Genomic DNA, 27,559 nt, shown 5'->3' with positions numbered 1-27,559 from the left:
ATAGGGCAACCCGATCTTCCTTAAGAATCTAAGCCCGAGAAGGTAGTGATGCTGGACACTGGGTTGAGGAGTGAAGTCGACGTTCAAATCCCTCCCAAACGTGTTCCACTCGGCAGGCCAGTCCATTTCAGGAATGATATAGTCCACAAACCGTTGCCCCACATGTGCTGCTTTATGACACGGGACATATTCATACTGATACGACAGTCATCATCTCCAAACTGTTCCTCTACGGTACGTAGTGCACAATGCTGTAAAATGTGTCCGTGTCCTTCCGCATCCAGCGATTACTTGAGAGCATTAAGGGGACCACACCCCTTTACAGTAACACTACCTCCTACTCCACTATTGGCACTAAACATGATGGCAGATGCTGTTCTCTAGGCATTCGCTAAACTGAAACAATTCCATTGAACTGCCGTAGCATGTGGTGACAACAAGTGCGCCTCTCGTGACTTCTAGTGGTCAATTCTGTATTACCCAGGGGTGTACGGATACTTTTCATCAGACTGTGTGTCTAGTGCCAGAATTTTAGGTAGGTCACCCTGCTAGGAACTTAAAAATGAAGTATACTGCGGTGAAATGCTAAAGCTTACGTGCTGCATTTGCTGAGACCTTAAGGTTTGAAATAATTCCCTAGAAAATGAAAGCTCCGAAATTCCTATACACAAACACATCCAACTTCGCGCAAACGATTCCCCGTGACAAGCAAGGAGAACAAGTAAACAAGTGACCATAGGTCTATCGATTGGACCACAAAAGACACGTTACGTCTCATTGACGTTTGTCTGATGCAGCAGAACTTAATATGTTCAAATACTAGTTGCCAACCATAAATAAAAATTACTATTATTATTCTTATTCTTATTATTATTATTGTTATTATTAGTATTATTATTATTAATACTATCATCACCTGTAACACTGCTTCCACTCACAGCGTGACGCTAGCTGTAAAGAGAGGCAAAGGTTGACTCGTTAGACGTTAGAGAAGTTCTGAAAGTCCTGACCATCAGAGGTTAAACAAATATATAAATAAATAAATGTACAGTGTTTCAGTGCCTGATTTCCATAGCAGGAACACGAGTATGAACAGATGTCAGGTAAAAATGACACTTTTTCGAACCATCGCCAGATCGAAAATCGAACTACAGAGCTTGCTAATCGCTCATGTTGTTTCTTAAAACAAGCTTCAAATTAAAATAAAATGTAATGACAAAAATATTTACAAGTCCACATTACGGAATGCAAAATAATGTATTGCAAGACGATAGTGAAACCACAATGCTTCTACGCAAGTGACTAGTTTGCACTGAACTATGGAATACATTGATGTGCAAAACTTAAGAAGAAAAGGAAGTTTCGGACAATGTCACTGTCAGGTAACATGGTTCGATGAAATTTGAACTAGACATAGAGGAAATGGCGATAATGCAGTACAGTACAGTACAGAAGGTAAGTGAAAGATACACCCAACGAACGGAAATGACACTTTATTCAAACTCAGTAAATACGCACGCTGGACATTAAAAATGTGGGGCGTGGTACTTAGTAGCATGTGTGATACCCGCAGACGGCAGTGCATGCTCTGCAACGTTTTCATATGCTGGCCACGAGGTAGGTGAGGAGTTCTTGCGGGCCGGCCGGAGTGGCCGTGCGGTTCTAGGCGCTACAGTCTGGAACCGAGCGACCGCTACGGTCGCAGGTTCGAATCCTGCCTCGGGCATGGATGTGTGTGATGTCCTTAGGTTAGTTAGTTTTAATTAGTTCTAAGTCCTAGGCGACTGGTGACCTCAGAAGTTAAGTCGCATAGTGCTCAGAGCCATTTCTGAACAGTTCTTGGGGTGAGGCCTTCCATCCCTCCTCCAGTCCTGTTGACAGCTGCTGGACGGTCGTCCGTGCATGTGGGCGTGCTGCGATACGTCTCCCCCAACGCATCCTGCTCGTGCTTCATGGCATTTAAGACGGGAGAACGGGCAGTACGCACATGCAACATTATGCCTCTCTACACCGTGACATCTAAACCACAAAACCATTCATGTTCGACGATATTTCTGTGTGCTTTCCCACCTCTGATCATTTTTGTGGTATAGGCGTTATGGTATGGAGTGCTATAATGTTGAATCGGCCTGCCAACCTCCAGATCTTTGAACATGGTACACTCAACACGTTATTGTGAGAGGGGTGCGCTCGGCCCTGACTTAATATTTACGGGTGACAACGCGCGACCACACGGAAATGCGGAGGTGGAGGACCCCTCGAAACGAGAGGATACTCGGCGAATGGACTGGTCTGCCCATTCACCCGACTTGTATCCCATCGAGTACGCGTGGGTTGCATTGGGGAGATGTCCACATGCTGCAACATTTATCCAGCAGTTGTCAAACACACTGGTGGAGGAACAGAAAGCCCTACCATAAGAACTCCTCCCATCCTTGGGAGGACGTTGCAGAGCATGCACTGCCGTCAGTGGTGATAACCCACCCTATTAAGTAGCTTGTCCCGCCTTTTATAATGTCCATGGGACCTTCATAAATCATGGCAACTTGAGTGTACTTACTGTGTTCGAAGAAAGAGTGATTTGGGTTCGTTTCATTGCATATTTCCTTCAGTTGCCTTCTGTACTATACTACGAGGGTGAGTCAAATCAAAACCTTAAATTTATAATAACAAATCGAAATTTCGCGCCGTTATCCTGTAAGTTGGTAAGCGTGCTACAAACAGCGTACAGAATGGCCTGTAGGTGGCAGCATTGTGCCGATGCACACATACCGTCGCAGAATCAGTATAAAGATGGCCGCCCCACTTGCGGCTTGCACCAGTGAAGAACAGCGTTCTGTTATTCGGTTTTTGCGTGGTGAAGGTGTGAAACCTATCGAAATTCATCGACGAATGGTGTGACTTCAGTGGAAGATGCTCCTCGTCCAGGTCAAGCCCAACGAGTTGTGACTCTACAGAACATTGCAGCAGTTGAAGCCATAGTTAAGGAAAACCACCGAGTGGTACTGAATGACACTGCAGCATGTTTACAGATTAGTCATGGATCAGCACACCACATTGTGCATAATGTGTTCCAATTTCACAAAGTTTCTGCAAGATGCGTGACACGGTAGCTGACTCCTGAAATGAGAGAACGACGTGTTGATGCTTGTGAAGAACTTCTTCGGCGCTTTGAACGAGAAGGCGATGGCTTCCTTGCAAGAATCGTTACTGGGGACGAAACCTGGGTTCACTTTCACCAACCGGAAACGAAGAGAAAGAGCAACGAATGGCGCCATTCCTCGTCACCAAAACCAAAGAAGTTTCGAACAGAACCATCAGCAGGGAGGGTTATGCAGACTCTCTTTTGGGACGAAAAAGGCGTCATTTTTTAGCATTATATGCCTAGAGGGACCACTGTCACCAGTGCACCATACACAGATCTCCTAAAAATCATCTACGGCCTGCAATCAAATCAAAGTGACGTGGATTGCTGTCAGCAGGTGTCCTTTTTCAACATGACAATGCAAGGCCCCACACTGCCCGTACAACAGTTGCAACAATCACAGACCTGCATTTTGAGTGTCTTCCTCATCCACCATACTCACCACACCTCGCCCAAGTGATTTCCATATGTTTGGACCACTCAAATTCGCAATGAGAGGAAAGATGTTCTGTTCTGATGAAGAGGTACGCCACGCGGTGCATGAGCGGTTGCGCGGACTACCAAAAGAATTTTTTTCTAAAGGAATTTATTCACTTTGTAACCACTGGAGGTCTTGCATTGAGCGTGGGGGAGATTATGTTGAAAAGTGATACAGCTTTTTACCACCTCTGGACAATAAATAATATTTTAAAAAAATATTTAAGGTTAACATTTGACTCACACTCGTATGTGTGGTGTAAGTTTTATCGAGCTAAGTTACTTGGCAGTGACACATCATGCGAGAGTTACTTCCATTCTTATGTTGTGTGCAACAGTGTAGAGCGAAGAATTACGAAGAAAATTGTGGTTCCAATAAGACGCAAGGAACCTGGTGGCTAAGAAGCATTGATGAAATAGTTGAAATATGGGAAAAAAACAGAAAAACAAGGACATAAAGCCTGATACTGTTTAGACATTTACACAGGTTGAGTGACAACAGGCTGAAAAAGCAGATCTTCGAGTATCTCCAGAGAAAGAAATGAATTAATAAAGATTTGGAAATACACAGCATAAATGCAGAATGAGCAGCAGAAAGAGGTCCTTTCATAAGAAAAACGTGTTAGTTATAAAAGGATTTCAAGACAGAAGCAATGATCGAACAGTCGTGAAATGATCCGAACAAAGAAGAAAAGAGATTGGTGATGAGATGACATCAAATAAAAGAAAGCAAGTCGGCAAGTAGTGCCTGATTGGCAAAAACGGGAGAAGGAGATGAATAATACAACAATTAAGACAAAAAGGATATTTATAACAATAGTTGTTACAGTAAAGCTTGTAGCCCTATTTTCCAAATAGCTTCGGGATTATTGCGGATGAAGCATATTTTCATAGTTTTCAAATGACAGATGAAGTGAACGCATATTAACGATACCATCTACCTATTGAGACAAGGTAGGCTACAGGAAGTAAATACAGTGGTGAGCCAAAAGTGTAGCTCGTGTATAAAGGAGACTGCTTATAGAAAACTTGGTTCTACCCATTCTTGAGCACTGTTCGAGTACTTGGGATGCCCATAAGGTCGGATTAAAGGAAGATATGGAATCAGTTTAGGGGCGAGCCGCTAGATATTTTACCGACAGCTTTGATCAACACACAGGTGTTACATAGATCCTTCGTGAACTCAAGTGGGAATCCCTGAGGGAAGACGACGTTTTTTTCTACAAAACACTGCTGAGAAAATTTAGAGAACCGAAGCTGACTGCAAAACAATTCTACTGCTGCCAACGTACATTTCGCGTAAGGACCACGGAGATAGAATAAGAGAAATTAGGGCTCCTACGAAGGCATCCATTCCCTGTATTTGCCAGTGGACCAGGGAATGAAATGACTAGTAGTGGTGCTAAGCACTCTACACCATGCATCATACGGTGACTGGCGTAGTGGGTATGTAGTTGTTGATGTGGAGTTACAAAACGTTATGACCATTTGTTTAGTAATGTGTTGGTACACCTTCGGAATAGCCGACCGCGGTGGCCGTGCGGTTCTAGGCGCTGCAGTCCGGAACCGCGGGACTGCTACGGTCGCAGGTTCGAATCCTGCCCCGGGCATGGATGTGTGTGATGTCCTTAGGATAGTTAGGTTCAAGTTGTTCTAAGTTCTAGGGGACTGATGACCTCAGATGTTAAGTCCCATAGTGGTCAGAGGCATTTGGACCATTTTTTGAACCTTCGGAATAAAAGGAGCAACCAGTGTGCGTAACATGGATTTGACAAGGCTGGAAAGCACCAGGTGTCTGCGCACATGTCAATCAATTCCCGTAAGTCACGGAATGATGATTTTAGGGCGCGAAACTAGCGCCTGACACCGTTCAAATGGTTCAAATGGCTCTGAGCACTATGGGACTTAACAGCTGTGGTCATCAGTCCCCTAGAACTTAGAACTACTTAAACCTAACTAACCTAAGGACATCACACACATCCATGCCCGAGGCAGGATTCGAACCTGCGACCGTAGCAGTCGCGCGGTTCCGGACTGCCTGACACCGCTCCGGATGTATTTTATCTGGTTCGTGTCAGGGAAAGTTTATGAACAAAACATCAAAGTGGTTTCACAACCATTCTTCTCAAACCACTGCAGCGTTAATGTGGTCTTGTGTCACGGACAATCATTTTGCCGGAAGGTGCTGTCGCTGTTGGGGAAGATATCAAGCGTGAAAGGATGCAGGTGGTCCCCAGTAATGTTCACGTAGACCACAGCTGTCACGGTGTCTTCGATCACTGCCGCAGGTCTCATAGTAACCAGGTGAATATCACCCACAGCATAATGCTGTTCCTGCGTCCAGTGTAATGCTGTTCCTGCGTCCGCAGTATATGTTTACATGTCTCCAGTAGCAGTTCCCCTGGATGGCGGTGTATCCGTACAGGACCGTCAGCCTGGCGTGACAAGAGCCGTGGTTCATCCGACCGGGTGACACGTTCCCTCGATCCATGGTCCAATCTCGATGATCCCGTCGCCAGCGCACTCCAGTCGTAATTGAAAGTGTCGTTGGACCAACGTGGGAACAAGTAGCGGTTGTCTCCTGCGGAGCCCCATGTTCGACAACATGCTCTGAGCGGTGTGTTCCGAAACACCTGTGCCTTTACGAACATCGTACTTTGTTGCCAGATCTGTTACAGATCGCCGTCTGTTCTGCTTCGTAGTTTGGGCAAGCCTCCGACTTCCACGTTCCGTAACAAGGCGGGAACGACCTACACCTCCTGACAAGGCGTGAGCTACTCGCTTACTCGTGGTTTCACCGGCCCTCAACAGCTCTGCATAGATGGGTACGACACCTGGACACCAACAGCCGACCAGCTGTGCCGTTTCCGAGATGCATCCACTCAGGCACGGGGCCATCACAGTCTATTCTTTGTCAGAGTCGCTTGTGCGTCAGTAGATTCCCCATCTGCAGCCAGTACCTGTCGGCAGAACAATTCCCCATTCGTCTCTGCCTCGATTATGTAGTTCCGTTGGTGTGCCATGTGTCCGCAACACCACTAGGTGGTATTCAGTTTCGCGATGAGCCGCGGTCGTAATGTTTTGTCTCATCAGCGTAAATTTCTTCAAAACGTCATCATTAATTCTGTAGACACGCTTACAGGACAGCGCAACAAGCCTAACGAAGATCGTTATTTTGAATTATGCGGACTGAAGCGATGAATGAAAATTTGTGCCAAGGCCAGGATTCGAAACCGGGGTCTCCAGCTCACTAGGCAGATGCGCTAACTACTATGCCACGATGGCACAGTGGCTTCCGACAACAGCACAGACTACTCTAGCACGCTCCCCCTTCCATCCAAATTATGATTAGCGCTTCAGCCCACATGCTATCCACCTAAACTCGATCAGTGGTCGAATCCCGGCCTTGGTACAAATTTTCATTCATGTCATAAGTCAGCATACGTACATCATAAATGCTTAAGACTTCAAAAAGTCTCTTGAACCATGGTTTCATTTGATTAAAGCACCTATGCCTCGGCTTCTTCCAGAATCCCCCTTTTCGTTCGCTGCTGATGTGCTGTTTCAATAGAGCTGAAGATCATCTGCAATGCTGTTCATGTTCAAGTGGGCTGAGGCATGAATGGGAATTTGGATGGAGGAGGGAGGCGTACTAGGGTAGCCTGTGCGTTTGTGCAAAGCCACTGTGTCAGGGTGGCGTAGCAGTTAGCGTACCTGTCAAGTGAGCAGGACACGCGGGTTCGAATCCTGGCCTTGTCACAAATTTTTATTCATCGCGTAAGTCTGAATACATGCAGCGTAGATGTCTGAGATTTGAAAAGGTTATTTTGATGTTCTGATCTGCCTCAGAGTTCTGTTCCGGCAGCAGCGTTTTACAACATATTTCTATACGAACAGTTCAGTAATAAGTAGAAGGAAAACATCAAAACGGGGCGCGCCAGTAATAGTTCGTCTGGTTGGTAGACGGCTTTTCCAGTCTGTTTTATTTGGAACTGTGAACTCCGGTGCTCTATAAACAAAAAAAGGAACGTGTTACTTACTGCTACATAAATATTCATTACGCCTTTCTGTCGCCGGCTATCGCCTCATTCGTATGAAAATTTTAGTTTTATCTAATTTTATTTGCATACATGACAGCGGCTCGCAAATCATGCAGCGGCGCGAGTCGTGCTTCAAAGGACATACTGGTGTGTGACCTCCCCCTGCACGTCACTTCAAGGAGGAGCGGGTGTTTCTTTGACCGACAGTCCGGAAAATGGGTTCCACAACTTTTCCGCCTGCGCGACACGCGGTTAAGCTTTCCATTTGCTCCGCCTGGATGCTCTCCACATGACGTAGGAAATGGTGTTTCTCGGCCAGCAGCGTGGCGTTTGCCAAAACGCAAGTTCAGTGCTAATCGTAGTACATGTTAACAACGCGCAGATGCTGGTTTTGCATTTCCAAAAGAGTCACATTATAAAGTCAAACTTAAAAGCCATGAAGACTTTGTGTGCTTCGGAGAGAAGTGATATAAATCCGGTACTTGTAGATTAAATACAGGGCATCCATAATTAAAGTTCCAGTAACAAGAGGCTTTAAAAAGAGGACCGCTGCTCAGAATGGCATCAAATTTGAGCAGCATATTATAGACGCAGAGGGAAACGTCATGGAAAAAAGTTACCCATGGATGGCGCTGTAAGATTTATCACGTAAATGGTTTCGGCTACAAATGAGAGATGAATCGCAATCGACCGCTATGATTTGAGTTGCACATTAACCATCCATTCTGTTCAATGTGCATGGCTGTAAAAGTTCGCCGGCCGGAGTGGCCGAGCGGTTCTAGGTGCTACAGTTTGGAACCGCGCGACCGCTAAGGTCGCAGGTTCGAATCCTGCCTCGGGCATGGATGTGTGTGATGTCTTTAGGTTAGATAGGTTTAAGTAGTTCTAAGTTCTAGGGGACTGATGGCCTCAGAAGTTAAGTCCCATAGTGCTCGGAGCCATTTGAACCATTTTTGTAAAAGTTCGGCAGTCAGTAATTGTGGCACTATTAGTCGGGTAAGCCCATCCACCACGGCAAGGTCGTACCACATTGGATGGGAAAAATCGGTTTTTTATTGTCTTGGGACCAAAACCCGCATGAAAATCAAAATGACATTGATGTTGTGAGACTGGTGGAAGATATGTTCAATGTGCTATTTACCGTTCCCTGGCACAAGTTGAAATCGAGAGACAGCATGTTCCACAACAATTGAGACTGTCTCGGAGGTCACGTTCAAAATGCGTTGTGCATTGCATGTTTCCAATTCAGTTACTTTCGTAACTGGAACACTGAACACACATTTCAGGTAACTCCCACAGCCGGAAGTGACACAGATTAGGATCAGGTAATCTGGACGGCCTGGCTGAAGAAAGTGACGGCTGACAATTCTGGCTTTTTCGAAATGCCCCTGTAGCAACTGTTTCACTGGCTGTACAATATGTGGAGGAGCGCCATCTTGCATAGAAATGGTCCTACCCACACATCCACGCTGTTGGAATGACACTGGTGTGCAAAAGGCTCTCATGGCGTATACCACTGATGGTACAGATAACAGGACCCGCAGCATTTATCTCCTCGAAAAAGTACGGCCCTACGATAAACAACACCGTCCACCCACACCACATAGCCACCTTTGGAGAATGAAGTGGTGCCGACTGATGTGCGTGCGGACTTTCCGTTGCCCATATTCTGCTATTCAACATAGTGACGTGTTTTTGGAGATGGCAATGAGCTTCTTCTGTGTACATATTGTTCCATGGCCGTTCATTATCCACTTCTATGCGGACAAGGAATTCCAAAAAAATCGTTCAAATGGCTCTGAGCACTATGGGACTTAACTTCTGAGGTCATCAGTCCCCTAGAACTTAGAACTACTCAAACCTAACCAACCTAAGGACATCACACACATCAATGCCCGAGGCAGGATTCGAACCTGCGGCCGTAGCGGTCGCGCGGTTCCAGACTGTAGCGCCTAGAACCGATCGGCCACTTCGGCCGGCTAGGAATTCCAGAGCGAGTGTTTGTTTGCTGGCAGTTCAGCAGGAAGCAACTCCTGAACATGGGTGATTTTGTATGGGCAGCAGTGCAGGATGTTTCGTAAGATTTTATGCATTCGTGCTCGCAGGCATGTCCAACGTTCTGGCGTTTCCCCGTGCACTGCGTCTTTGCACAGCGCCCACCTACGCTACAGCGCATGCGCAGTGCGCGAGATTTTCAATATCCTCTTGCTCTCTGCGTGCAAAGCCTTGATCTTAACGAAAACATGGACTTTTCTGTAGAAATTTAATTATCTAGTTTAATTTGTACTATACTAAGCTTTCGCTAGAGGCTACTGTTCTCCAGTTATTCAAGCAAAAATAGAAATTTAATTATCTAGTTTAATTTGTGCTGTACTACGCTTTCGCCACAGCCACTGTTGCCCAGTTATTCAAGCAAAAATGTTAAAGTGGCCTTGAAACACCACCCTCCCCTTCCACACTTACCGGTATTGTTCGTGGAATTACCTCCTGCCACTGTACATTAAATAGCAACTGCATAAATTATTTCCCGTATTGGGCCTTCTTTGGTCTTCATCTTATGGACTATTGTTATGCCACCGACGTAGGTTGCGTTTGTGAATTAAATGTATACCAGTACAAAATGAAATTACATTAAATTTCTTACAAGAAAGTGTCCATTTCGTTTTTTCTCTAGGGTTTTTCGCGCAGAGAGCGAGAGAATATTCAATCCCGCGCATGCGCTGTAGCTAGGGGTTTTTTCTGGGTCAATGTGTGGTACTTTCTCGACTTTATGGACCACAAGCGTTTTGTATGAAATCGCGTATCTCGACTTGCTCTACGCCACTGTGGTACGCTGTAAGCAGTTATCGTTTACGTCTTGTATAAATAGACAATCAGCTATACAAGTAAATTTAGAAGTGATCCAGGGAAGTGTGTTGCGATTCTTGCTTTTCATATAGTATATTAATGTCCTGGCAGACAATATTAACAATAGGCCCAGACTTTTGCAGATTTTATAGTTACCTGTAAGGAAGTGCTGTCTGAAAGAAGTTGTACAAATATTGTCAGATCTTCATAATATTTCAAATTGTGTAACAAGCTTTAAGTATTTAGAAGTGTGAAATGGTTCATCTTACAAAAAGGATAAACGTAGCATTCTATGACTGCATTATCAGTGACCCACTTTTGGAGTCAGTTAACTCATACAGATAGCTGTGTGTAACAGTTTGTAGGAAATTGAATGACCCTAGACATAATAAATCAGATAGCAAACTTCGATTCATTGGTAGGTGACTGGAAAAATACCGTGAGTCTACAAGGAGAATTCCTTGCAAGACGCTTGTGCGAGCCATTCTAGGATACTGCTGAAGCGGTGGGACTCACACCAAATAGGATTATTAGAGGATATTGAACGTATACAATAGAAGGGCAACACGTATAGGTAGAGGTTTGCTTGATCCATCTATTCTCGCATAAAAAAACGTACCGAATGACGTCATTAAGTTTGGAAGACGACAGAGGAATGGTAGTAACCGGAAAGTACGCTAATAAACCAAACTCCTCCGCAAAGACCCGACAATCATGCAAAACTGACGAAATGGATGAAAAGGTTACAAGGTATAGTTTACCGAGGATGGGACATGCAGAACCATCCCTCATTTTTCTCAGGTAATGCACCTGTACCTTCCTCCAGACTAAGAACTAGTTCATCCATGCTGTGGCAATAACTGTTAATCAGCGTGGCTCATAAGCGAAGTAGCACACAATTTCCCAGAGAAAATGAACTGTATTAGAAGTAGAAGCCTCCACAATCCTTTACGCCAACAATCGCCCACCTAATCGAACAATGAAATCTTCAGCATCTCCTGTACACGCTAAAAACTTTTACTTTGTATAATTTTGTTTACATTTTCACCGTAATGTTGCTGCCGTTCGTAGTGTTGTAGAATTATACATTCTGAATATTTAAAGGAAGCTGGCAGCCTTTGCCCACCAGTTCGAAATTCTGACAAGATCTGCCTGAAACTTTGTGCAATTTTTTTTTTTTCTGACAGTACTTTATTAAAGATAACTGCATAATTTCCTAAAAGTCTGGCAGGTCGTTAACATATAACGTGAACAGCAAGGGATTTAACACACTTTGGAGGGACACACCTTAAGTTATTTATCTGTCCCTGACTCTCCATCCAAGATAGCGTCCTGGAACCTGCCTGCCAAAAAATCATCAAACCAGTCACAAGTTTCTTTCGATCCTTTTTATGAGCAGATTTACCTTAACAAACCTTGGTGTGTTACTGCGTCAAATGATTTCCGGAAGTCAAGAAATACTGTATGTATCTTGCTGACCTAATTCGTGACTATCAGTGTGCCATATGAAAAAAGCGCGAGTCGAGGTATGCATAAGCGACGTTTTCGGAGTCCACACTGGTTGGTATAGAGGAGGTCATTCTATTCGGAAACCTCATTACGTTGTAGATTGAGATTGTAAGATTCTATAGAAACGAATGTCGAGGTTATCGGACGGTAGTTTTGCGGATCACTTCTGCAACGTTTCTTGTGTTCGGACGTGATACGTGATCTGTGCTTTCTTTCAACCAACTTACAGTTTGAAACTTCCTGGCAGATTAAAACTGTGTGCCCGACCGAGACTCGAACTCGGGACCTTTGCCTTTTGCGGGCAAGTGCTCTACCAACTGAGCTACCGAAGCACGACTCACGCCCGGTACTCACAGCTTTACTTCTGCCAGTACCTCGTCTCCTACCTTCCAAACTTTACAGAAGCTCTCCTGCGAACCTTGCAGAACTAGCACTCCTGAAAGAAAGGATATTGCGGAGACATGACTTAGCCACAGCCTGGGGGATGTTTCCAGAACGAGATGTTTCACTCTGCAGCGAAGTGTGCGCTGATATGAAACTTCCTGGCAGATTAAAACTGTGTGCCCGACCGAGACTCGAAATCGGGACCTTTGCCTTTCGCGAGCAAGTGCTCTACCAACTGAGCTACCCAAGCACGACTCACGCCCCGTCCCCACAACTTTAATCCCCCCAGTACCCCGTGTGCTACCATCCAAACTTCACAGAAGCTCTTCTGCCAACCTTGCAGAACTAGCACTCCTGAAAGAAAGGATACTGCGGAGACATGGCTTAGCCACAGCCTGGGGGGTGTTTCTCGAATGAAATTTTCACTCTACAGCGGAGTGTGCGCCGAGTTCAAGTCTCGGTCCGGCACACAGTTTTAACGTGCCAGGAAGTTTCATATCAGCGCACACTCCGCTGCAGAGTGAAAATCTCATTCTGGAAAGTTAGAGTTTTTTTTGTTCGAGGGACAGATTATGGTTAAAAGAGAGGGTAACTCAGCCACAAATTTAATATAGAAACTGGTAGAGATTCCAATGAACTTTGGAGCTTTATCAGATTTTAGTTATTTAAGCTGTTTTTCAACGCCACTGGGACTAATATCTATATCAGTCACCCCTGTAGTGGCGCGACGTTTAAATTGGGGCAGTACTCCTGAATTTTCTTTTGTAAAGAAACACCTGAAAGTGATGAGCGTGTCTGCTTGTGGGACCCGGTGAAGAGCAGCAGCAACTGTGGCGCGTGGCCGTGTTGCAGGGCCTGAAGCTGAAGCACCGGAGCGCCAGCGACCTGGACAAGCGGGGCACGTCGGCGAGCATCCGCAGCACCGGCTCGACCACCTCGTGGGTCAGCACCGACTCCTCCCAGTCGGCCGTCACCAACGCCTCCGTGCACACCGACTCCAACGCCAGCTTCGTCGTCGAGGTAAGTCCGTCACTACCAGGGGTAGTAATAAGGCTTTCATTATCACCTAGAACAAGTAGGCCTGGGATCCTGCAACTTGGTGTTAGTCCTTCTCTACATATGCACCCTTCAGTGTGACACATTTGCCAGAACGGTGGAGGGCCTGGTGGAGATCTTATTTGTAGAAGTCTGCGTGTTGGCTTTTCAGGAATCAGTACACCTCGAAAATCTCTTGTGATTTGGATGATGGTTTATTCATACGATGATAGTCAAGGAAGTCACATGGTGACATGTCAGGAAGATATGGGTGTCTCAGTCAAAATCTGATAGCCCAAGCAGGCAGCATGGGTGAGTTTGTACTGTAAAGAATGAGGCGCGGCGTTGCCGTGGGGCAAAACGAACCATTTGCACACCTCCACGGGCCGCTTCTTCTTGAGAGCCTCCTGTAACCTTGTCAGGAGACATCGGTTTGCTTTTTACGAGTTTAATAATTTTTGCACTGCACCATTGCAGTCCCAAAAATACTCACAAGTGAACCTCCTCATCGCACCCCCCTCAGATTTAGTTATAAGCTGGCATAGTGGATAGGCCTTGAAAAACTGAACACAGATCAATCGGGAAAACAGGAAGCAGTTGTATGGAACTATCACATAATAAGCAAAATATACGAACTGTGTAGACCACGCGCAAAATAGGCAACATCAAGGATAGTGAGAGCTCGAGAGCGCCGTGGTCCCGTGGTTAGCGTGAGCAGCTGCGGAACGAGAGGTCCTTGGTTCAAGTCTTCCCTCGAGTGAAAAATTTACTCTTTTTATTTTCGCAAAGTTATGATCTGTCCGTTCGTTCATTGACGTCTCTGTTCACTGTAGTAAGTTTAGTGTCTGTGTTTTGCGACCTCACCGCAAAACCGTGCGATTAGTAGACGAAAGGATGTTCCTCTCCAATGGGGACCGAAAACATTTGATCGCAAGGTCATAGGTCAACCGATTCCTCCACAGGAAAACACGTCTGATCTGATATATTCTATACGACACTGGTGACGGCATGTGCGTCACATGACAGGAATGTGTTGTCGACCCACCTAACTTGTACACTTGGTCAATGGGTAAAAAGATTCTTCCACCTTGCTAGATTGAGGTTTTCTTGTGGATGTGATAATCACTCCCAAAAAAGTGATGAAAACGTATAGAGTTTGTCACATAAACTGAAAATAAAAAATTAAACATTTCACTCGAGGGAAGACTTGAACCTCTCGTTCCGCAGCTGCTCACGCTAACCACGGGACCACGGCGCTCCTGCGCTGATAGTGTCCTTGATGTTGCCTATCTTGCGCATCAACTACTCAGTTTGTATATTTTGCTTTTTTTTTTATAGTTCCACACAACTTCTTCCTGTTTTCTCGATTGATCTGTGTTCAGTTTTTCAAGACCTGTCCACTGTGCCAACTTATAACTAAATCTGAGGGGAGTGCGATGGGGAGATCCCTTGTCAGCGTATCTCATGCGGTGATAGCTGTGTCTTTGCCTATTTTGTGGTGATGAATCCACAAGTTTAGTCCTTCCCTCCCCCTTTGCTGTGGTCTTCTGTCTCGGGGTCTTAGTGATACATCTAGCACTCCTCCGTGCTGAGTAGGCGGCTAACACAGTATATCTACATCTGCTTCTGCATCTACATTAAGTCTGATATATTTTGATTGTGGCGATTGGTACTTTGTGTACCAATATCTCTTCCCCGTTTTCCTATTCGAGTCGCGTATGGTTCGCGAGAAGAAAGATTCCGGTAAGCCTCCATCTGGACTCGAGTCTTCCTAATTTCATCTTCATAGTCTTTCCACAAGATATGCGGGGGAGGAAGCAATACATTGTGTCATGACCCGACAAAACTACAGTAGTTCGGCTATGACTTTCTTTGACTGTTCTGGGAGATGGCATATCCCAACTAAACGTGTGAAATATTCCATGAATGATAAAAATATATACTTAATACAATCCTTTTCTACAGGAGTGCTTGATAATTTACAACTGTCATTGACTATTAAAGCATTACTTGATATGCTAATTAACAACCTCTTCTCTTCAAGTACAATATTAAACATTTTCCATTTGAGTCCTGCTCAGCCGTACTAACTGCTTTACCTGAAGCTCCGAAATGGATCAGAGCGCTTCCAGGCTCGACTCTATATTGACCTCTGTGTGGGGGCGCTGCTATGCTAGAGAGAGGGCGTGTCTTCTTCAGCTTCTCCCATTCATCGTTAACGATTGCAGCGAGATATCGCTGATGTCTCTGGTACCGATACGCGTTGCAGACTTTGGTGTGGCGCCACAATCTGTGGACGATATAACATACTCGTTGACTCTTCTAGATATGTACACTCTTGCAATTCTAACAGTAAAGCAGAACGCCGCTCTTGCAGCTTCTGCCACTGAAGTTTGTAACGCTGCTCGTGTGCACACGATACTCATTAAAGCCTGTACTATGGTAAGTTGACGGGCTTCACCTTAAGAGAAAGGGTTTTTGTATAGAAATTGACCGCGTGTACCTGAATGGAGGCATATCAGACTTGCACCCACTCTGTAATAACAATGATACGTCAAGCAAGTCCGAAATGCAACTACACGTCAGGATGGACAAGAAACAACACAGAATATGCTACCAATTTACTAATAATACGGTCGCCAGCCTAATTAGGCATTAACTGAGTTTCTTCCCTATACATGTTGATGTACGTTCATACAAAACAACACGTAATAACACTGCATAATATGGTAAATTTTAGAACCAGAAAATCTACTGAACTGATAATTTCACTTTCTGTACTAATATGGATAAACCATAAATACATAACATTACACTATAATGTTTACTACAAAACTTCGTACTGTCTATTGATCTGATTAAAATCGGGCATAGGTTACCCTAGAAATAGCACTTTCGAAACACACACACAATGTCAATTTTGATAAAGGTAAAACACTGGTAAATTTTGGATTCTATTTTGGCTTTGACTTTGCTGGTCAAATCAGTTTAGAACACTTCAGAATTCAAATGAAAAAAAAGGGGGGGGGGACCCTGAAACTGTTATGAGCACTGTATTAAAACAATTAATTACTGAAATCATTATGCCCTCAAGATTTCCAATATATGATTTACTACTCTTTTTGTCTTATTTCCTACTCATTTAAATACCATTATATCTGTCTCGAAATAATCTATCTTCATTACTAAATCAATATCAAAATTATCTTCCAACTTTGTCAGACCTTTGTTATTCGTCTATTAGTTCGTTAACAAAAAATAGTTCTTTAAACATCATTCTAACATAGCTAGGTCTGCAGGTAATTATTATTAACATAAACTTTAATTCTTCATTTCGGGACACTCGGATTGCGCAACATTTGGAAAGGACCCTGTCTAGGTTAGTTGTGAGGATAATTAAATGATAGGACAGTTCTGATAAAATTTAAGTTGTTATTGAACAGTATGGAATAAAAGTAACACTGGTCCATACGAATACAGTACTAAAAAGTTCAACCTGTTCGTATCGATGCGGCAGTTGGCGGGCGGCGAGATGGCGAGGCACAAAGCACACATACAACCACAGCAATGGCTCTTGACGTATCGGCACTTTATTTCTTCTTAGCGTCGCAATACTTTTCCATTTAGTGCCTATGGAATTCTGCCATGCTGTATAGGCGTCGGAACGGCATATCAGAGGCTCAATGAAACTACGTCTTCCAGGAGAGCCTCCTCGATCCAGGACGTGTTGCTCAGACCAATGCCAAACTCCAACTACTACTGCTGAGCCCGTTGTGCCGTGCAGCGCCCGCGTGCATTTTCCCGCGCTCGCCTGCCATCCACCTTTTACCGCTCCCTTACAGACAGGGTATTCACCCGAGGTTTTGCATTCTACATATCCTAATACATTGCCTACGTATGAACCAGACGCACAATTACAACTTTAACATCTTACAACAGTTACAACATTTGTTACACTTCAATTCTATTACCATATTGCTTGAAATTTGACATAAACATTAATATTCACATCGAAAATTGTTTACAGTTGCTTTAACATAATGGCATGAAAGAAAAAAGAAATGAAATCAGAACATCGATTACACTAATTTATCGAAAAATCAGAAAAATATTATTATATGTACAATAGTACAACGTTATTGTTGTTACAAGTTGACTGAGTATTTCAGTGACACTTTCGCTCTTACTCAATGAACCTGGAACGAAACATCCTGCTCTTATTTTGAACTATTCTGTTTCCTCTACCAGTCCTATCTGGTACTGACGATCAGTGTTCAAGTATTGGTCGAGAGAGTGTTTTGTAAGCTACTTTATTTGTTGATGGACTACATTTACTGAAGATTCCTCTAGTGAATCTTAGTCTGGCATCTGCCGTACACGTGATTAATTTTATGTGGTCGTTCCGCTTCAGATCGCTCCACACCCATATTTTATCGAACTGCTTGCTGGCGGAGCGGTTCTAGGCGCTACAGTCTGGAACCGCGAGACCACTACGGTCACAGGCTCGAATCCTGCCTCGGGCATGGATGTGTGTGATGTCCTTAGGTTAGTTAGGTTTAAGTAGTTTTAAGTTCTAGGGGACTGATGACTTCAGAAGTTAAGTCCCATAGTGCTCAGAGCCATTTATTTGAACTGCTTCCAGTCATTCTTTTGCAATTTTGTAATCATACAATATACGGTCTTTCTGTTTGATTCGAGTTGGCCGAGCACAGTTGCAACGTTTCTGCTGATGTCTCGGTTCGGTGGGGTTTCTGAACGAGTGTGAACAGTCGTGCAAACAGCCGCCGGTGAACTTCATCAAGCTCTAAATGTCATGCCAGATGTTAAAAACTGATAGACGTCTAATTTTTTTATGTCCATTACCGCCGCGATCTGTTGCGCTAGTCTCCAAGCACCAGGTCCTTCACTTCTCTTACAGTTCCCTACTCTTTACAGAGATGGTCTGGCGCTTCGTTCTTCGTCCTCAGAGTTCTTGGCCACACTGAAAGAGTCTGCACCACCTAATAATAGCAGTGAGTGGAGGAGATTAGTGTTTAACGTCCCGTCGACAACGAGGTCATTAGAGACGGAGCGCAAGCTCGGGTGAGGGAAGGATGGGGAAGGAAATCGGCCGTGCCCTTTCAAGGGAACCATCCCAGCATTTGCCTGAAGCGATTTAGGGAAATCACGGAAAACCTAAATCAGGATGGCCGGAGACGGGATTGAACCGTCATCCTCCCGAATGCGAGACCTAATAATTGGTTCATGTAATGGTGTGTTGTTGCCGTCCACTTGTAACTCCACGGCTGGGTTGTTGTAGGGTAGCTCTCCGCCAAATTCAGAAAAACGAATTTCCAAGGTTATTTCACTTTATAAATGGGATGCACCGTTTTATTTTGACTCTTCTAGCCGCTTGATTCATTCCTGTACCAGTACTCCATACATGTGCCTGCAAACAAAGAAATGCAGGGCGGTTTATAAGTCGCTCCCTCGTTTTAAATTTCCTTAAACTTTTTATTAATGAATATTTACAAATGAAACAAGCTGTAGTTGGTTCTGTTTCTCAGGACCATGACAATGTGTGTAGTATAATCCTACATAAGCGCCTTCGTTGTCGAGCAGACGACGTAAACATATAAGAACGTCATCAACTGATTTCCCACATTTCCGAGGACAACTGTGATCCTCTCCTGTAATTCGTCCGGAATGCGTGCGTTTGTTCGGTACACACGAGGGATAAGGTCGTGACTTCTCGGAGGTCATTCGTGGGAACCTCGCCATCGCAGCCAACGTCCTGGGAAGTGTTTATCCAGCTAATCACGAACGATGCAGGCACAACATTCACAGCACATTCACAACATTTTCCGGTTATGATATCAGTGGTCACACATACTCACTCAGCATCTGGCAGTACCAGTCACTGTTCATAGTGTCTCGCAAGAGGCCCATTGAGACGATTCGAGTCCATACTGCACCAAACTGTCAATTTCAGTCGACTTGATGATTTTTTAGTTGACATTCATGGATTTTTTGCTGCCCAATAATAGCAGTTGTGTCGACTGACGAATCCTCTAGCTTGAAACGTAGCCTAATCGCTCCAAAAAATGTTCTTGAACAAATATGGCCAATCATTGTACCATGACAGCATAATTTCCCCATATTCCATCCGTCTGTCACAGTCTTCCAACGATAACTCCTGGACATAATGGGGTTTGCAGGATTTCCTGATCAAGTTCTTCTTTAAGACAACACGCACGGCGTCCCTGCTGCTTCCAGTCTCACGAGGTGCCTGAGTTATTGATTTACCAGGACTGTGCGGGAAGATGCTCCCCACTGCCGCTACATTTTCTGGAGATCGCGCCACCGGTCGTTGTCCTCGTGGTTTATCGACAACTGATCCAGTTGCCATTAGCTCGTTGTGACAGTTCCTAATGGAATGGCGTGAGGGCCACGAAGACCCTGCCACCGCTGCTGAACAAGGGCAACATATCTTCACACTTCAAACTGCGAAGCGAGCTGAGCGCGCTCTTGTAAAGTCAACTTTCTTGCCATCTCGTCGTTCACCGTAAGAAGATCCAACGGATGGTTGAGGTACTCGCAGGTGTCCTGTAACGAAACACAATAACGTTGATTAACATACATCAACAATCACAAAACTAATTGATATTTAAAGCTAGGGAGCAACTTCCTCACCCTCGCTGCATATTCATTGCGAAGCTGTACAGGGTGGTTCATTGATAGTGACCTGTCCAAATATCTCACGAAAAAACTACAATGAACGAAACTCATCTAGCTTGAAGTGGGAAACCAGATGGCGCTATGATTGGCCCGCTAGATGGCGCTGCCATACGTCAAACGGATATCAACTCCGTTTTTTTTTTTTTTTTTTTTTAAAGTAGGAACCCGCATTTTTATTAAATATTCGTGTAGTACGTAAAGAAATATAAATGTTTTAGTTGGACCACTTTTTTCGCTTTGTGATAGATGGCGCTGTAATAGTCACAAACGTAGAAGTACGTGGTATCACGTAACATTCCGCCAGTGCGGACGGTATTTGCTTCGTGATACATTACCCGTGCTAAAATGGACCGTTTACCAATTGCGGAAAAGGTCGATATCGTGTTGATGTGTGGCTATTGTGATCAAAATGCCCAACGGGCGTGTGCTGCTCGGTATCCTGCGCGACATCATCCAAGTGTCCGGACCGTACGCCGGATAGTTACGTTATTTAAGGATACCGGAAGTGTTCAGCCACATGTGAAACGTCAACCACGTCCTGCAACAAATGATAATGCCCAAGCAGATGTTTTAGATGCTGTCGAGGCTAATCCTCAAATCAGTAGCAGACAAATCGCGCGAGAATCGGGAATCGGGAAAAAACGTCGGTGTTGAGGACGCTACATCAACATCGATTGCACCCGTACCATATTTCTATGCACCAGAAATTGCATGGCGACGACTTTGAACGTCGTGTACAGTTCTGGCACTGGGCACAAGAGAAATTACGGGACGATGACAGATTTTTTGCACGCGTTCTATTTAGCGACGAAGCGTGATTCACCAAAAGTGGTAACGTAAACCGGCATAATATGCACTATTGGGCAACGAAAGATCCACGATGGCTGCGACAAGTGGAACATCAGCGACCTTGGCGGGTTAATGTATGGTGCGGTATTATGCGAGGAAGCATAATTGGCCCCCATTTTATCGATGGCAATCTAAATGGTGCAATGTATGCTGATTTCCTAAATTATGTTCTACCGATGTTACTACAAGGTGTTTCACTGGATGACAGAATGGCGATGTAGTTCCAACATGACGGATGTCCGGCACATAGCTCGCGTGCGGTTGAAGCGGTACTGAATAGCATATTTCATGACAGGTGGATTGGTCGGCGAAGCACCATACCATGGCCCGCACGTTCACCGGATGTGACATCCCCGGATTTCTTTCTGTGGGGAAAGTTGAAGGATATTTGCTATCGTGATCCACCGACAACGCCTGACAGCCATCTGACAACGTGCGTCAGTGCATTGTCAATGCATGTGCGAAAATTACGGAAGGCGAACTACTCGCTGTTGAGAGCAATGTCGTTACACGTATTGCCAAATGCATTGAGGTTGACGGACATCATTTTGAGCATTTATTGCATTAATGCGGTATTTTCAGATAATCACGCTGTAACAGAGTGCGTTCTCAGAAATGATAAGTTCACAAAGGTACATGTATCGCATTGGAACTACCGAAATAAAATGTTCAAACTTACCCACGTTCTCTATTTTAATTTAAAAACCTACCTGTTACCAACTATTGGCCTAAAATTGTGAACCATATGTTTGTGACTATTACAGTGCCATCTATCACAAAGGGGAAAAAGTGGTCCAACTAAAACAATGACGCAACTATCCGGCGTACGGTCCGGACACTTGGATGATGTCCAGGATACCGAGCAGCATACATAGGACACGCCTGTTGGGCATTTTGATCACAATAGCCATACATCAACACGATATCGACCTTCTCCGCAATTGGTAAACGGTCCATTTTAACACGGGTAATGTATCACGAACCAAATACCGTCCGCACTGGCGGAATGTTACGTGATACGACGTACTTATACGTTTGTGACTATTACAGCGCCATCTATCACAAAGCGAAACAAGTAATCCAACTAAAAAATTCATATTTCTTTACGTACTACATGAATATGTAATAAAAATGGGTGTTCCTATTTAAAAAAACGCAGTTGATATCCGTTTGACCTATGGCAGCGCCATCTAGCGGGCTAACCATAGCGCCATCTGGTTTCCCCCTTCAAGCTAGACGAGTTTCGTTCTTTGTAGTTTTTTCGTTTGACGCTTATTTCGTGAGATCTTTGACCCGGTCACGATCAGTGGTCTACCCTGTATATACGTATCTCCAAGAAGAAGTAGAGTTTCGCTATATATGTTTTTGCGTCTGTTTGTCAGTGAGGAGGAGGGGGGGCTTGTCAAGCTGAACAGCTGTTGGTGCTTTGCCGCAGGACGAGCAGCTGGACGCGAGCGTGACGGAGACGTACATGGGCGAGTGGAAGAACGACAAGCGGTCCGGCTTCGGCATCAGCGAGCGGTCGGACGGGCTGCGCTACGAGGGTGAGTGGTTCGCCAACAAGAAGTACGGCTACGGCGTGACGACGCTGCGCGACGGCACCAAGGAGGAGGGCAAGTACAAGAACAACGTGCTCATCACCTCGCAGAAGAAGAAGCACATGTTCCTCATCCGCTCCGCCAAGTTCCGCGAGCGCATCGACGCCGCAGTCAACGCGGCGCAGCGCGCCTCCAAGATAGCCCTCCAGAAGGCCGACATCGCCATCTCCAGGTGAGCCCCCGACTGGACCCCTCTCCCCTCCGAGAGCTGGCTCAAGCTTTTTGTCATATTGCCGTCTACCTTCCCGTCTAGATGTACACTGCTCGCAACTAAACTGGCGACACTGGAAAGAATTTGTTTTACACCGAGGTTGGAGTTGATACTCCACCTTGACCCTAAACATACACAGAAATTTAAAGTTAAGTAATATGAAATGGGAAAGGGCCAAACCTGTGAAGTTCTACACGGTGTGTCACAGTTCCGGTAAGACTGTGACTATTAAAAATTAAAGTCGTGAATTACGTTCGCAAAATCACTGTGTTTATTCAAAACAATCTCTCCCTGGGTCAATACGCAATTGAAATTATCTCAAAAGTTCTTTGAAACAGTCAACGTAGCCCTTTTTTGTAATTGCATTTAGTCTTGGAGTACAGTTTTCTTGGATGTCCTTAACTGCGTCATAACGATGCACTTTCATAGTCAGCCTCAATTTGCGAAACAACCAGAAGCGGCTGGAGCCAAATCCGGCGAATGTAGCGGGTGATCCAGGACTGTGATCGCTTTCCTGGCCAAAAGCTCGTGCACGACCGTTGTTTTGTGGACTGGGCGTTGTCATTGTGGAGCGACCAGGGACCTGCCTCTCGATTTTCGGGTCGAATTCGACGAACTGTCGCCCACAAACGCAAAGCTTAATACAGAAGTTGATGTTGCCTCGCTGCTCCACAGTGTCAGGCACGTACTGTTACGTCTGCGCCCAGGACGCCTGCTCCAGTGATGCTACTGCTTAGGTCTTCTACTAGGCAGTTGTTGAAACTTCAAAGATGGTAAAGCCACAACTGGCCACGCAACGGCACTGCAGTGTGGACTTTCACACAGTCAGTTCTAACAGATATGGGACACGCTGTATATTTCCCACAAGGCGACCGTTTCGGAAGCCACTGTCTTGGATGCAACTAGTAATTTCTAAATGGAAAGTGGTATCATGTAACGTACCAGATAAATAGAGAATTATACGAGAAAAACAATGTGTCTTTCATTTGAGTAGAGATTTATTCACTCTCGAGCTACATCACATTTTGTACAGAACAATAAAAATGCTGGTGATAACACGTAAATGCTACTACACGTGCTCTACCTGTCGTCTAACGCACTGTAAGGTTGTTACTATCCCCTTCACCCATTCCTCATGGAATTCAACCAACATATATACCAGTACGCAGCCACATTCAGTAAAAAGCCGCCCCTGAGTTTCACGAGTTTTCTGATCTTCATCGCTTACACCGTAGCCCTCACATGACCAGACAGAGCGAAATCTAATAGCCTTGAGCAGTAGTCATGGAACGGAGAAACGAGATTTTTCTAAACTACCTTCTTTTTCGATGGTTTATAGTACCTTAGCATTATTGCAGTGAATCTCAGCTATGCCCGAAATTTTCTCTCCCATATGCCTACAGCTGTCCTTTGAGGAGGACGTGCTGAGTTGTTATTATGAAGAAATATTCCATTCGTTCAGAAACCTGGTCCTATGTTCGCCGACAAGTACTCCGTGCAGTAAATCAGTGTGGACCTGTCTCGTACACTTCCCAGAAGTCAAGAAAGACTGTCTCAGTCTGAAAAGTCCTATCGTCTGCCTTCAGAATTACATGAACGAATAGGCGGATGTTAAGCGCTGAAATTCTTCGACTCACATACTGTTGTGGGATTGAGAAATCTATTGCGTTGGTGCATTAGCTCGTAGCGTTTTTCCATAAGTTTAAGAAACACAACAGATACGCCTAATGGAGACGTTAGTCATAAATAATATATTCTCCTTCACTATTTCCAATAGTTTGTCAACGCTAGGGTAACTTTTCGATTCTGCGATTTTAGAAATCACGTGGTACAAAGGCGAAGAACTCGTCCAGCCATGTTCGGAGCGCATCTTCACTCGGAAAAGTTGTTCGATAGAGGGTGGAAAAGGTGAGAATCTGAGGGTGCAACATCAGATTAATAACATGGGTGGGTGTGGAATGACTTCTCAGCCCACCTCCCGCATAGGGTTTTTTTGGCGCTCTAGTAGAATGCCAGTGGACGGCATCTTGGAGTAGCATCGCTTCACGTTGTCTTCCTGGCATTGTTCTTGGAATGTGCCTGCAAGACGTTTCAGTTGTTGACAGTGATGGATGGTTACTCTTGCAGTTGCTGCTTTATTTGCGCTCATCCATTCCTTTCTTTTCCTTGTGTTAGCATAAAGACATCACTTCGCCTCACCAGAAACCATACAGGATAGGAATGGTAAGTGTTGTTCATGAGCCAATTGACGACGAGTAAGCAGAGATGAACATACGTGCGATACCTATACACCCGCTCTTTGAACCTTCCCCTTTGCATCCAAATGTCGCGCGATGTTGGGGTGATCACGTTATACCACATTTGCCAGTTCTAGAGCAGTGTGACGTGGATCATTGCGGATTAATGGGTTTAAACGGTTTGATGAAACCCCGTACGTCTTCCTGAATGTGGAGAGCCATTAATGCCAGAACGATCCCCCTTAAAACGAGGTAACCGTTGTCCAATGGCATTGCGCTCATACACGGCGCAAGTGTTTCTGGCTGCCTCCGTTGCTGTCACTCCTCTACTGAACTCAAACAGAAGAACAGGTCGAAAGTCAGATTTCTTCACTTGGAACTCGTAATTTCTAGCGTCCACATCCCCACTCACTATCTCTTAATGACAAATTAACACTATGTAGCAGGCCGTTGTGATCGAGCGGTTCTAGGCCCTTCAGTCCGTAACCGCGCTGCTGCTACGGTCACAGGTTCGAATCCTGCCTTGGGCATGGATGTGTGTGATGTCCTTAGGTTAGTTAGGTTTAAGTACACTACTGGCCATTAAAATTGCTACACCAAGAACAAATGAAGATGATAAACGGGTACTCATTGGACTAATACATTATACTAGAACTGACATATGATTACATTTTCACGCAATTTGGGTGCACAGATCCTGAGAAATCAGTACCCAGAACAACCAGCTCTGGCCGTAATAACGGCCTGGATACGCCTGGGCATGGAGTCAAACAGACCTTGGATGGAGTGTACAGGTACAGCTGCCCATGCAGCTTCAACAAGATACCACAGTTCATCAAGAGTAGTGACTGCCGTATTGTGACGAGCCAGTTGCTCGGCCACCATTGACCAGACTTTTTCAATTGATGAGAGATCTGGAGAATGTGCTGGCCAGGGCAGCAATCGAACATTTTCTGTATCCAGAAAGGCCCGTACAGGACCTGCAACATCCGGTCGTGCATTATCCTGCTGAAATGTAGGGTTTCGCAGGGATCGAATGAAGGGGAGAACCACGGGTCGTAACACATCTGAAATGTAACGTCCACTGTTCAAAGTGCCATCAATGCGAACAAGACGTGACCGAGACGTGTAACGAATGGCACCCCATACCATCACGCCGGGTGATACGCCAGTATGGTGATGACGAATACACGCTTCCAATGTGCGTTCACCGCGATGTCGCCAAACACGGATGTGACCATCATGATGCTGTAAACAGAACCTGGGTTCATCCGAAAAAATGACGTTTTGCCATTCGTGCACCCAGGTTCGTCGTTGAGTACACCATCGCAGGCGCTCCTGTCTGTGATGCAGCGTCAAGGGTAACCGCAACCATTGTCTCCGAGCTGATAGTCCATGCTGCTGCATACGTGGTCGAACTGTTCGTGCAGATGGTTGTTGTCTTGCAAACTTCCCCATCTGCTGGCTCAGGGATCGAGACGTGGCTGCACGATCCGTTACAGCCATGCGAATAAGATGCCTGTCATCTCGACCGCTACTGATACGAGGCCGTTGGGATCCAGCACGGCGTTCCGTATTACCCTCCTGAACCCACCGATTCCATATTCTGCTAACAGTCACTGGATCTCGACGTACACGAGCAGCAATGTCGCGATAGGCTACAATCTGACCTTTATCAAAGTCGGAAACGTGATGGTACGCATTTCTCCTCCTTACACGAGGCATCACAACAAAGTTTCACCAGTTTCACCAGGCAACGCCGGTCAAACTGCTGTTTTTGTATGAGAAATCGATTGGAAACTTTCCTCATGTCAACACGTTGTAGGTGTCGCCACCGGCACCAACATAGTGTGAATGCTCTGAAAAGCTAATCATTTGCTGATCGCAGCATTTTCTTCCTGTCGGTTAAATTTCGCGTCTGTAGCACGTCCACTTCGTGGTGTAGCAATTTTAATGGCCAGTAGTGTAGTTCTAAGTCCAGGGGACTGATGATCTCAGATGTTAAGTCCCATAGTGTTTAGAGCCATTTGAACCATTTTTGACCACTAAGTAAATTTAAATAGCAACAGTGAACTACACATAAAAATGTTCAAATGTGTGCGAAATCTTATGGGACTTAACTACTAAGGTCATCAGTCCCTAAGCTTACACACTAGTTAACCTAAACTGTCATAAGGACAAACACACACACCCATGCGCGAGGGATGACTCGAACCTCCGCCGGGACCAGCCGCATAGTCCATGTCTGCAGCGCCTTAGACCGCTCGGCCAATCCTGCGCGGCGAACTACAATAAAAAGTGATAATCGATAAATACACCCATAGCGACCGGAATTACAACATATAAAACAAAAAAACGCCACAAACTCATGCACCAACCTAGTACTATGGGACAGCATCTCCTTTCAGATATCTCGTTGTTAACATTTGTTTGTTCGATCTGTAGGCTAGGTCTTGTTAAACTGCAAAATATTTCTTTATGAAGACGATCGCTTTCTCATTTGCTGAGAA

The 27,559-nt window shown here is 45.0% G+C and overlaps 1 protein-coding gene and 1 non-coding gene across 2 annotated transcripts in view; one reads left to right on the top strand and one right to left on the bottom strand.

The window, feature by feature from the left end:
- Positions 1 to 27,559, top strand: part of LOC124615806 (junctophilin-1) — an 873,471-nt gene that overhangs the window by 584,841 nt on the left and 261,071 nt on the right. Inside the window, exons 4-5 of the mRNA XM_047143946.1 lie at positions 13,255 to 13,422; positions 22,439 to 22,773. Coding sequence (XP_046999902.1) covers positions 13,255 to 13,422; positions 22,439 to 22,773 — 503 coding nt within the window. The remainder of the gene's footprint in view (positions 1 to 13,254; positions 13,423 to 22,438; positions 22,774 to 27,559) is intronic.
- Trnal-caa lies at positions 12,277 to 12,351 on the bottom strand. Its single transcript has one exon. It is a non-coding gene; the product is annotated as a tRNA-Leu (tRNA).

This window comes from Schistocerca americana, chromosome 5, assembly GCF_021461395.2.
Source record: "Schistocerca americana isolate TAMUIC-IGC-003095 chromosome 5, iqSchAmer2.1, whole genome shotgun sequence".
Lineage (NCBI taxonomy): Eukaryota > Metazoa > Arthropoda > Insecta > Orthoptera > Acrididae > Schistocerca > Schistocerca americana.
The sequence above is the reverse complement of the archived record's forward strand: the minus strand, read 5'-3'. Positions and strand labels throughout refer to the sequence as shown.